Below are 12,812 nucleotides of genomic sequence, written 5' to 3'. Positions count from 1 at the left end.
GAATATTTAGGTATCTTGCATCACGCTTGGGAATAAATTGCTTAAAGAGTTTATGTTTTCTTGCAGAGTTGTGTTCATAAATGCAGCCAAGGAGCTGAGTGTAACCCCAGGTGTGTGCACAGGGTAAGTTTGGGAAGGTCAGTGGCTCCTGTCCCTGGGAAGGGACAGAGGAGAGGACAGCACCTGAGGAGCCTCCTGGCACTGCTGCCTGTGTTTGGAGCCTTCCCGTGCCCTGTGCAGGAATGGGGATGGGGAAAGCTCTCAGGACTGTGGGGTTTGCCTCCCTCACTTGATTTTCTCTGCTCCACAGGACCTGGTGGTGAGGAAGAGTTCCCTGGTTTGTTGGTGAGCCCCAGCTGCCTTCCTGCAGTGAGGATAAAGGTTCTCTGGGCTGATGCTTCTCCCTTCTGGCATCCTCAGGGATAAGCTCTGGGAATCTCCTTGTCTTCACTCTGTCCTTGCCTCCTCTCCTCCTGGATACACAGAGCAATTAACTCGTTTCTTCTTTCCTGTTCTCACTTCATATAAGGATCTAACAGCAGACCCTCTCCTGAAATGTCCCTTATCTTCATTTTAAAACATCTCCTCCTTCTTTACCAAAGCAGACAATGGTTGCAGAAGGTAATGACATCCTGTGGTTTGGAATCTTTAAGGATTTCACATGTTGCTTCCAAAAATCCTGACTGTGTGATAAATCCCACAGAGCAAATATCTACCTTGTGAGTGAATTTAGGTCCTTTGAGAACACATTTTTGGCTGCTGCATTAGTGACAAAAATAAAGAGGAATGTTGCCTCTTGGGGTGTTAATTTTTAAAGTGAGGTCCTGCTGGGTAGCAGAGGGGCCTCCATGACATCTTTGAGTGTCAGTGTAAAACAGAGGCTGCCATGGCTACATCTGAGCCTCCTAAACTGGCACTGCCACCACAAATTCTTCTCAAGCCACATTCCTAAATAAAAGTTGCTAGGATACCATAGTGGGATGCACAAATAACACTGAGCTTCAAAACAAATGTGTGAAACTTAATTTTCACTCACATTTTGATAGAAAATGATTAAATATCATTTGACAATATCAGGCATGGCTTGTTCTATTTCCTGCTCCCATAGAAAGCTTTGTCCTGTATGTGATGAATTCTTTCAGCTGACTAGTACCAGAATATTTTATCTCAGGGAAGAAAAGGAGGGGACTCTGTGTTTGAGTTGCCATCATGGTGAGTCCCTGGAGGTGGCCACAGTATCTTCAGGCTGTGCTGATCAGCAGTGTGGGCTTAGTGGAGTGTGAATTTCTTAAGGGCCTCAAGCTGAAGGAGGGCAGGGCTGGATGGGATTTTGGGAATTAGGAATTGTTCCCTGGCAGGGTGGGCAGGGCTGGCACAGTGTGCCCAGAGCAGCTGTGGCTGCCCCTGGATCCCTGGCAGTGCCCAAGGCCAGGTTGGACATTGGGACAGTGAAGGTGTCCCTGCCATGGCAGGGCTGGGAGAGCTTTGAGATCTCTCCCAACCCAAACCATTCCATGATAATTTACAGCATACCCCTTATTTATCATACTGTTGGTTACATAGCCTGATTTTTATGTATTGCAAAACTGCAGATCCTGATTTTGAGATATAAAGAGAATGTTCACAAGCTGATTAATGAACAGTTTTTAGCTGAAAATAATACCTGGGATGGGACAGAATTAATTTTGCTGTTTGGAAACAACAGGATGAGCTGCTCCTGTCCTGCAAAGCTTTTGCCTCTCACTCCTCGAGCATTTGTAGGGAAGTTTCTGTGCCCTGTTCCCAGCTGGAATGGCTGGAGTTCCGTGTCCATTGGCTGCCTCAGGGTCATCAATGGGGCGGGAATGCTGGGACAGGGACATTTGAGCCAGGGGCTGCCAATCTCTGCTCTCTTTGTGCCTCTGAGCTCCTGAGTCCTGCTCTCCTCAGCCTGCTACACACAGCACACAGTGAGTAGGGGCTCTCTTGGGTTTAAATCATCATGGTTTCAAATTTTAAAGTTGTAAAATTTAATTTTTTTAAACCTCTTTAAAGTTTTAAATTTATTTTTTCAGAAAATCATGTTGTGTATAGTTCAACTTATTACTGATAAAATCTGCCTTAAAAATTAGTGTTTAGTGGCCACTGGCTCTGGACACCACTGGCAATGCTTGTTTAACCTCAAGGAGACAGCTGCCTGCTGTGTGATAAGTCTTCTACCTTACTATTATATTACTGTCTTTATGTAATTCACCCCTTTGGTGTATCCCTCATTCTTTTCTCTTTTTTTCTTGCTTCAGTTGTGATATAAAAGCATTGAGCATAATGTAGTTTTCCAAACATCTACAGCATAACTGATAATTTTAGCCTAACCTGATCTTTTATATTGCAAGTAATCATGGAGTTTTATAATTAAAACGTATCTGTAACTTTGCAATATTTGTATTTGGCCCAACACTGGGTTACAAACCCGTTGGTCTCCCCCAGCATGAAACTGCCATTAAATGTTAGCTCTGTTTAGTTGATAGTGAAAAGCTCAGTGTTATTTTTCTGTATTTTATCCTTCTATTTATGTTTATTTTGACTTTATTCTGTCAGGATGTGTTGCCTAATCCAGATATTTTGCCTCATCAGGGCAGCTTTAGTCAAGTCAAGCTGTAGCAGCTGATGTGAGGGAAAGGCACATCCCTGATTTACATAAAAATCTGCTTTGGATCATTTTTGCCTTTCCCTTAGAAATCTCCTGGGTTTTGGTTTGGTTTGGTTTTTTTTTCTCCCTTTTCTAAGATACATTTTGTGCTGTCATCCTCCTGCAGAGGAGGGGCTCTGGGCTCACCTGTGGCACTGGCCACGTGTGGGTCAATGACCAGCTGTGTGGAGAGGGTGACCCTGGCTGTGTTGTGTTGTGTGTGCTGGGATTGCATCAGGGACACTCGTGATTCCTTTTGTCCTGAACTCTGCTCTGGCCTCTGTTCCTGCCCCCAGCAATGGGAGAATGGGAGGTGATCCCTGCAGCCTCTGCTCTGGGGCCAGCCTGGCAGAGCTGGGGGTGCTCACCTGGACAGGAGAAGCTGCAGGGAGAGCTCAGAGCCCCTGGCAGGGCCTGAAGGGGCTCCAGGAGAGCTGGAGAGGGACTGGGGACAAGGATGGAGGGACAGCACACAGGGAATGGCTTCAAAGCAGGATTTGATGGGATTTTGGGAGTTAGGAATTGTTCCCTGGGAGAGGCTGGGGTGGAATTCCCAGAGCAGCCCCTGGATCCCTGGCAGTGCCCAAGGCCAGGTTGGACATTGGCACAGTGGGAGGTGTCCCTGCCATGGCAGGGCTGGGATGAGCTTTAAGCTCCCCCCAACCCAAACCAAGCAATTATTTTAGCTCCAAATAAGAATATACATAATTAGCTTAAATTACAAATTACATCCATCCTTTTTCTTGACTGCTTTCTGAATTCTAGTGGATTTTATCAGTGCTAGTGAGCTGTTCCATCAGTAAATGTGTGGAGGGTACAGAGAGCAGTAAATCCCAGAGCAGAGGCTTGCAGGGCTGCTCAGAGAACACTCTGTACCTTTGCTGTGAGCCCCACGTGTGTGAGCTGTGTGTGCACACCCAGGTCATGACGTGCTCATCCATGCACCCAGTGGCCAGCACAGTGTCCATGGGTTCTTCCAAACCTCACAGCAATGGGAGACTGGAGTGGATCCCCCATGCTACCTTGTCTGAGTGAACTCCTTTATTCATTCCACTTGTTGCTGGCCTCGTGGTTGTTGTCTCCAAGGAAAGCCAGAGCTGGAAGTTATTTCCTTGTCTCATTGCTCAGAGCCTTTCCTTTCCAAGTGGTGTTCAGAGCTTTTCTGTCATTGCCCCTAAAATCCCTTAAATGGCCTCATCCAGGACCAAACACTCTGTGTTCATGTGGTGGGTGCATCAGAAGGGCTTTGACCTTTGCAGGTTTGGATTCTCCAAGGAATTGTTGCTCACAGAGGCTGTGGACTCCCATCCCTGTCCAAGGCCAGGTTGGACATTGGGGTTGGAGCAGCCTGGGACAGTGAAGGTGTCCCTGCCATGGCAGGGGTGGGATGGGCTTTGAGATCTCTCCCAACCCAAACCATTCCATGATAATTTGCATCATACCCCTTATTTATCATACTGTTGGTTACATAGCCTGATTTTTATGTATTGCAAAACTGCAGATCCTGATTTTGAGATATAAAATCAACCTGATTAATGAAGAGTTTTTGGCTGAAAATAATACCTGGGATGAGACAGAATTAATTTTGCTGTTTGGAAACAACAGGATGAGCTGCTCCTGTCCTGCAAAGCTTTTGCCTCTCACTCCTCGAGCATTTGTAGGGAAGTTTCTGTGCCCTGTTCCCAGCTGGAATGGCTGGAGTTCCGTGTCCATTGGCTGCCTCAGGGTCATCAATGGGGCGGGAATGCTGGGGCAGGGACATTTGAGCCAGGGGCTGCCAATCTCTGCTCTCTTTGTGCCTCTGAGCTCCTGAGTCCTGCTCTCCTCAGCCTGCTACACACAGCACACAGTGAGTAGGGGCTCTCTTGGGTTTAAATCATCCCAAACTCTTCTGGGAGTCTGTGATCCTCTAGGCTGCAAATCCCAGCCTGGTCACTCAGCAGGGTTGTTCCTTTCTCCCAGATTTCTGTATAAGTGGGAGAAGTTTCCAATCAAACCCAGGATGATTTTCCTGATGTGTTCCTGCCTTGCTTGGCTCAGTTCAGCCTTGGAGGTTTAATGTGCATCACACCTGAAGTTCTCCAGCACTTCATGGCTCTTGAAACTCTTGTTTTCCCCACTTTCCCCAGCTAATTGCAGTTGTTTTCCTTTCCTGGTTTCCTGCAGGGCCATGGCTGAGCAGGTGCTGGTGATCGGCAGTGGAGGCAGGGAGCACGCCCTGGCCTGGAAGTTGGCTCAGTCCCCACATGTCAAACACGTTTTTGTGGCTCCAGGAAATGCAGGGACAGCTGACAATGGAAAAATCTCCAATTCAGGTAAAACAAAACAACAAAAAAAAAAATCTGAAAATTTAATAATTCAACCAGGATATTGTTGAGCTAAAATCGCAGCTGGTAGTGTGAAAGGATGATGATGATGATGATAATGCAATAATAATGAGGATGATGGATTACCACTTTTTAAGGGTTTTGGGCATGTGAAATACATTTTAGATGCACTTAAGAAGAAAAAAAATATCTGAGCAAAGCCTTTTGTAAGTTGTGTAATTAATTTTATAAGATCTCAGCTGTGAAATCTCATTCTTGAGGTTTGAGTTTGGAGGATTCAGGCAGAGCTGCTCCTCTGGGAGTAGTTGCTGTGGTTGCCACCTAAATTCCCTCTTGTGCTCTCAGAAGTGTGTTGAAACCCCATGATCCCCACAACCTGTGACAAGAACTCTGTCACTGTCAACATAAATTCATTCCTTTGTCTTAGTGACCTTAAGGAATCAAGGTTAACTTCATATATTTCTCTCTGTGAATTGCCTGCTTGGTTGAAACTCTTGGTTTAACATAATAAGCTCTGACTGGCTGTAATTGAAAATTTTCATAGTTATTAGTTTTGAGAAATCAAGCTTCAGATGTTGCAAATTGAGCATCCAAAATTTGGGGCTGCATTTCAGAAAAGCCTGGTCTGAGGTGCTGGCACCAAGGAAATGAGTCCAGACCACAGAGATTCCTGTGTCCTTTACATCACAGATCCTGATTTAGGGGCTTTAACCCACCCAAGCCTTCAGTTTTCCCTTTAGAACATGTGCTAAGATGTGGAATTTGAGTTAACACAGGATGCATGTGAATGTGGATCACACACATCCATTTTCTGCACTTTGTGTGTTGTTGTCTCCTGTGGAAACCTGAGTGCTGCCAGGTTCTTGTACAGCAGGTAATTACTGAATAGAGTTCCACTGGAATGCTTAATTACAATTAGTTGTTTTGAAATAGCTCTGTCCTTAATTTCTCTGACCAATCACAGCATCATGAGTGAGCTCCTCACTCCAGTTTTTTGCTCTGTTTGGCCTCTGAGGAGAGTCCTGGAAGGAAGAGCTTGACAAGACCAGAAAGTCAAAAAACCCCTTTACCTTTGAGCTAAATGTGCTGTGGAATGGGAATTCCAGTGGTTTTTTTTCAAGCTGTGCCTTTTTAAACCCCCTCCCTGTTTTTTTTTCTCTCTTTCATCCCATAAAAAAACATTGCACCAAAATGCTTGATCTCAAGCCTGGTCCATGAAATCTCCCATGTGCAATAAATGGCTTTGTTCTGCACATGGGCTCACCTGTGCTTTGGGAGAGAAATCTTCACCACTCCAGAAGGAACCTAGAATTTATGAAGAGTTTGACTTATGTGGGTTTTTAAGGAAAGAATTTGTCTCCCCTGTTCAGGAATTCCAGTGCTGTCACTCAGGCCTTGATTTAACTCAGGGTAGAAAATGGAGAACAGCTTTACAGAAGAACCAGAACATTGGGGTTTTTTTTTGTGTGGGCAACAAAACCTGGGATATCTGGGAATATTTGGGAAACTCCTTCCCTGGCTTGTGGTTTTTTTTTTTTAATCAAGATTTGGCTCTTAAAGTTCATCCTCTCTTTGTGGGTCATGGAATTGCCTTTAGTTAGGATTGCAGCTCTGGGTCTTGGGTGATTACTGAAACATGAAAGAGTGAGCTGAAATTTATAAATAACCTTAAATCTTTCAAACTTTGTCTGTATTCAAGTAAGAAAAAAATTTTTTTGTGGTTGATCTGAGCTGGTAATTGCTTGCAGCAATAAAGTGGGATTTAGGTTGGGTGCCTAAATACAGGTTTATATTTAATTTAGGTGGATTATCAGGGCAGTTTTGGTGCAGAAGCACAGAGAAAGGCTTGCTGAATGAACAGGTGTGTCTGTGAATGGACTTCACCATCCTGACACCTCCTTCTGTCACATTTTACCTCTCAGTGTAACTTGTGCTCTTCAATTTAAGCTCCACCCTTGAAAGCCTTGGTCCAGGGTGCTCCTGTCTGGTTCCAAAGGAATGTCCAGCTGTTGTTTTAAGCAGTCAAACACAGCTACAGAAATGTCCCCTTTCAGTCAAAAACCTGAGAAAAATAATATTTGGGAGGAAAGTTAAAATCATGGATAAACAACACGATCTGTTCCATGTTGTTTGTTGTTAGGACATTTCCCCATCGTGTAAATCTTGTGCCACACTCACTGTTCATATCATGATATCACACCTGCAGCAAGAAATCTGGGCTGAATTCCAGGCTCTCTCCTTTTGCCAGGACACAGGGAATGGCTTCCCCCTGCCAGAGGGCAGGGCTGGATGGGATTTTGGGAATCAGGAATTGTTCCCTGGCAGGGTGGGCAGGGCTGGCACAGGGTGCCCAGAGCAGCTGTGGCTGCCCCTGGATCCCTGGCAGTGCCCAAGGCCAGGTTGGGCACTGGGACAGTGGGAGGTGTCCCTGCCATGGCAGGGGTGGCACTGGGTGGGATTTAAGGTCCCTCCCAACCCAAACCAGTGTGGGATTCTGTAATTCTGTGAATTTATTCATCCAGGGTAGGGGGAGCACAGTGAGCCCTGACCAAACTCCTGTCATCTCCTTCCTCTCTCATCATCCCCAGAAACTGGCTGGAGGAAACCATCAGCTCCCAGTGTATTGCCAGTCTTCTGCCATGTCCCAAGGGAAAGGACAAGAGAAAATGGCCCTAAATTACACCAGGGAGGGTCAGATTGGAGATTGGAAACAATTTTTCCCTCCCAAAATGGTCAGGCCTTGGGATGAGCTGCCCAGGGAGGTTTGCAGTCACTGTCTGTGGGAGTGTTCAGGAGCAGGCTGGATGTGGCCCTTGGGGACAGGGTTTGGGGGATGCTGCTGGCGCTGGGGTGGCACTGGAGAATCCTGGAGGGCTCTTCTGGTGGCACTGGGTGGCACTGGCTGATCCTGGAGGGCTTTTCTGGTGGCACTGGGTGGCACTGGGTGATCCTGGAGGGCTCTTCCAGCCCTGCTGATCCTGGGATTCTGTGCTCCCTTTGCCAGCACCGTGCCCTGGTGTGTGCAGTCTCCTCCCTGCACAAGCAGCCAATCCACACTGGGCTCATCTCTTTTTTTGCTCCCTGGATGTGTGTTCCCATCCTCTGCAGACCTTGGTTTTATTTATTCATGATAAAAGCAGTGGAATTGCAGGGTCTTTGCGTAACTTTTAGATCACGGAATTGACACGATTGTCTTTGGTGCAGGACATTTCTTTTGTTTGCACAGTTTGGGGCATTCCAAACGTCATCACATTGAATGTTTGTTTGTAGAAAGAAAATGGTTGTAACAGCCCAAGCCCCACAGATCCTCAGCCATAATGACAGCACAGGGTCCTTCTTATTTATGTTCACCCTAATGTAAAAACAAAAGTTCTGATTCCCCTTGCTTTCAGGGGGTTCAGTTTAGTGCAATTTTTTAGGTGGCACTATAGAAAGAAAAAAAAGAATAGTTGGAATTCTACCACCAGCTGTTTGTTTCATCCCCAATACCCTCCTGGCACCAAGATGATAAAATCACAGAATCCTGGAATGGTTTGGCTTGGAAGGGACATTAAAGCCCATCCAGTGCCACCCCTGCCATGGCAGGGACACTTTCCACTGTCCCAAGTTGCTCCAAGCCCCATCCAGCCTGGTTTTACTTCTGTAAAGCCCCGTGGTGACCATCCTCAGAGAGGAGACTTGCTGGAAAGAAAGTTATATTTTTTTTCCTTTAGAGTTTTTTAATTTTCTTGGATTCTTCTTTTGTGCTGGCAAGCAGGATGTCCTAGGGTCACTCCTCCAGGTTCCCAGTGACCTGGCAGCCCAGAGGGTGAGGCTGGTGAGTGCTCTGTGATACCTCAGTGCTGAGGAGCACCCATGGATTGGATCTTTCTCTGTTTTGTGTCTCCAACAGCTGTTCCAGTCAGTGACCACGCTGCTGTTGCCCAGTTCTGCAGGGACCAGGACATCAGGCTGGTGGTGGTTGGTCCTGAGGTTCCTCTTGCTGCTGGTAAGAGACACAAGGTGGAAATCACAGCCTTCAGCATTCAGGAAGGAAAATAGATTTTAGTCCTCATCTGTGCATCACTCAGCAGTGTCTCCAGTCTGAATGGAAACAGATCCTCTGGAGCAGTTCCCCTGAAATCCAGAGTTGTGCGGAGGTGAAAAGGAATTTCTGAAGGGTAGTGTGTGAGCAAGAAAGCCAGTTTTGGTTTTTCTATGGAGTTTCCATGTTTTGAAATAATTATAATTTGAGTCTTGGTAAAAAAAAAAAAAAATCTAATTATAAACATGTTGATAGTTCTTCTGCTTAAACTTTTTGGCATCTTCACCAAGGACTCATGTTGACCTCTTAGCTCAAAGGTGTCATAAACCAAGGGGGGATTGTCATCCCTTCTTAAACCCAGCACATCCTGAGGGCCTGCAGTGGTGCAGGGTTACCTGCTCCTGGTTCCAGTCAGGAAAGCAGACACAGGTCACTTCTTACTCCTTATCCTTGCTCCAAGGGATCAGGGATTTGACTGGCCTCACTCCCATAAATCTAGAGATTTATAACATGTTTTGTATTTAGGAATTGTGGATGACTTGACAGCAGCTGGGATCAAGTGTTTTGGCCCCACAGCAAAGGCAGCTCAGCTGGAGTCCAGTAAAAGCTTTACCAAAGCCTTTCTGGATCGTCATGAGATCCCCACTGCCAGATGGAAATCCTTCACTGATGCCAAAGCAGCCTGTGCCTTTATCAACAGGTACAATCCTTGTCATTTTAGACATATTCTCACTGACTGTGTGCTGGATATCCACACTAATCCAATGATTGCTCATGTATCAATACCTTTGGGGTAGAACTTTTGCAAAGGTTTCAGAGGATCACCTTCCATGACTCTCTCAAAGTGCAGCAAGTCTGAGAAAAATGGTTCCTCCTGCTCTGAAATGAAATGCAAGTTCAGTGTTTGGTTCACAGGAGAATATAGGACAAGCTGTTATTTTTTTGTCAGTCTGCCTGCTGGGGAAAGGCAGGGAGCAGCCCAAGGCCATCTGTTCTGGCTTCTTATCCCTTTTCTCCACGAAAAAAAAACCTGGAGAATTATTCAGCAACTGATGATCTGCTCATCACAGTACAGCCCAGGTGACCCCAGATGATACAAGAGTAAATTCCCAAATGCAAAGCAGTAATGACCAGTCAGGAAATTCTCTGGTGGGGAAAAGAAGCAGGAACCTTTCTCAGGCAGAGCATAATGAGAGGAGCCTGCTGTGATCTGGGTGTTATTCAATAAGGTTGCCATGAAAACTGAAAAGAAGTACTTTGATCTTTCAACTCTTGAAATGTTCAAAATGTCCTTGCAAGGCCTGTTTATGTTGAATGTGTGTCCTGTGCCTTGGCAGTGCCACCTTCCCTGCTTTGGTGGTCAAAGCCAGTGGCCTGGCAGCTGGCAAAGGAGTCATCGTGGCTTCGACCAAGGAGGAGGCCTGCAAAGCTGTCACTGAAATCATGCAGGTGAGAGGGAATGTCCCACACCAAACCAGCTCTTCACCACCTCAGAGCATCACAGATATTCCTCATTCCATGTAAAAGGAACTTGGCTGTAAGACATCAAACCTTTTATCCCTTTATTTGACCAGCTGTGAAACTCTGCTGTATTTATTGCTTGAGGTGCAGTTCCTGTAGGCTGAAATAAAACCATTCTTAATGAAAACTCACCCTTATTTCACTTATTTATATATGCAATTCCTTTTCTTTTCCCTGTATGAGACTCCTGCAATCCCACAGGTCCCACAGTGCAGGAACATGAACTCAGTGATTGAGGCAGATCTTTACAAGCACCATTAGGACTCAGCACAGCACTTCAATGTGTAGTTAAATTCTGCTGGGATTACTCAAATGAAGTTCACATTGAGGAAGGATAGTCCACAAATATATTTGGAGCATCCAGATTTGAAGTGAGGCCAAATGAAGTGATTTTATCTGCCCAGTGAGGAACACAGAGCTGAGGCTCCCAGGTCAGGCCCTCAGCTGGTGTCAGTAGCACAGCATCCTAAAATTCCCTGGAGCTCTGCTGATCCATGGGAGGCTTTATCTGACACACTTGTGCCTCAAGAGTCAGAGCATGGGGGCTTCAGTCACATTTTGGATGGTCTGTGATCAGTTCATGTCTGAACAGGGCCCAATGTCTTGTACAAAAAACCTGCAAGTTAGAGATTTCTAGAGACCCCCAAAATCACCTTGGCACTGTGGGCTGGTTATTCTTAATTTCTTAATTACCCAGGATATGCAGTCAGTATTCAAGCACTGCACTGGGATATGAGAATCTTGTATAAAATTGCCCTTTTTTATCCAGTGAAAGTGCAGATTGGAGACTTGGCTGTCTCTGCTGTTGGGCTGAATTTCAACACTCAGAGCATGAGGAATTGCTCAGTAGTCACAAATACCCTCTGCCATTTGAAAATATTCAATAATAAACCTTGCATTTATTTAAGAACAAACAGAAAAGAGGAGTAGGGATTTCACACACTGCCTGACATCCCTGGGGAAGAATGGATTCATTGTCTCAAACCTGTGCTCCATTTTTGGCTGTATTAAAACCTGCAGTATTTCTTGTTGCATTTTCAGTAGTTTAAAACTGAAACAGAACTAAAGAGATTTTGTTTCACTGTAGGATAAGAGTTTTGGCACAGCTGGGGAAACTGTTGTTGTTGAAGAACTTCTTGAAGGAGAAGAAATCTCTGTAAGTGCATCTCACTGTAACACTTCCAAATTGTTTGGGATTCACTAAGTGCCTTCACCAACAGAGGGGAGGATTTTCTCAGTTAAATTAAAACCATTCCCTGCTTATAAATACAATTGTATTGGTTAGAGACAGCTGTGTGGCTTATTTTGGATCCTTGCAGGTTTTATAATTAGCATTGTAAAATGGTTTTCAGTACTGCTCCCATTAATCCAGACAGGGAACAACATCACCCAGTTTGAGTGCACAGCATCATCCAGTTCCAGGAGATGCCAGCAGCCTTGTTATTCTGAAGATACTGAGGATAAAAACAACTGCTATATAAATAATTTATAAATATTTCACAAGTAAATAGCTTTATCAGCAAGGAAAAGGAAGTCTTGAAAGGAATAATGTAATGCCTTCCTTCCGGGGCAGGGGCTGGGAGGGGGAAGGAAGAAGTCATTTCCATCATGCAGTATTTTAATTTTATTTTAAAACCTTTAGAGTGTTTCTTTTCAGTGCAACTGCTGATGGTATAATTTTTCTAGGTTTTATTAATTTCTGAAGGAAGATCACACAAAATGAGTCCCTGCTCCCTGAGGAAAAGACAAATGCTTTGAACCCCATCATTTATTTTATCAGGGAGGCAGAGTTTATCCTCTTAAATATCCCTTTGCCACACTGAAAACCAACTCTATATTCACTAATTGCACTTTAATTTGAACCATAGGCAGGAATGTTAACTCCTGCCCTTGTTTCAGTACCTGTGTTTCAGTGATGGTGTCACCATTGCCCCCATGCCCCCAGCCCAGGACCACAAGAGGTTGATGGATGGAGATGAAGGCCCCAACACAGGAGGGATGGGAGCTTATTCCCCAGCTCCTCAGGTGAGCAAGGATGGAGAAGGAAGGGAAAAGGGACTGCTGAGGGCATGTTTCACTCCAGCTGTCACTGAAAGCCTGTGGGAATGGTTAATTCCAGCATCAGGAGCAGGAGGGAATGGGTTTTGCTGGATGGAAAGAGCTGCTTAAAGCAGACATGGACAAATAAAATCCCCAGCCTCACCAATTTCTCTAAAGAGGAGGATATCTCCACTGAATTACTTGGAATTATAAAGGGTGAAGTGTTATTTCT

The 12,812-nt window shown here is 45.2% G+C and overlaps 1 protein-coding gene across 13 annotated transcripts in view; it reads left to right on the top strand.

Annotated features, from left to right (window-relative positions):
- Positions 1 to 12,812, top strand: part of LOC106864106 (trifunctional purine biosynthetic protein adenosine-3) — a 35,289-nt gene that overhangs the window by 3,625 nt on the left and 18,852 nt on the right. For 2 of the 13 annotated variants that reach the window (XM_088160515.1, XM_088160516.1), the window contains exons 2-9: positions 67 to 110; positions 311 to 621; positions 4,835 to 4,983; positions 8,888 to 8,983; positions 9,545 to 9,719; positions 10,357 to 10,468; positions 11,628 to 11,696; positions 12,440 to 12,565. In XM_088160515.1, the coding sequence (XP_088016641.1) occupies positions 4,839 to 4,983; positions 8,888 to 8,983; positions 9,545 to 9,719; positions 10,357 to 10,468; positions 11,628 to 11,696; positions 12,440 to 12,565 (723 nt within the window). In that variant the 5' untranslated portion in view covers positions 67 to 110; positions 311 to 621; positions 4,835 to 4,838. Of the gene's footprint in view, positions 1 to 66; positions 124 to 310; positions 622 to 3,357; positions 4,518 to 4,834; positions 4,984 to 8,887; positions 8,984 to 9,544; positions 9,720 to 10,356; positions 10,469 to 11,627; positions 11,697 to 12,439; positions 12,566 to 12,812 lie in introns of those variants that run through there. The other 11 variants (XM_088160517.1, XM_088160520.1, XM_088160521.1 and 8 more) reach the window with 10 other exon arrangements.

This window comes from Sturnus vulgaris, chromosome 2 (genome assembly GCF_052056855.1).
Source record: "Sturnus vulgaris isolate bStuVul1 chromosome 2, bStuVul1.hap1, whole genome shotgun sequence".
In the NCBI taxonomy this organism is placed as follows: Eukaryota; Metazoa; Chordata; class Aves; order Passeriformes; family Sturnidae; genus Sturnus; species Sturnus vulgaris.
Note: the sequence above shows the minus strand (reverse complement) of the source record. Positions and strands in the feature narration are given on the sequence as shown.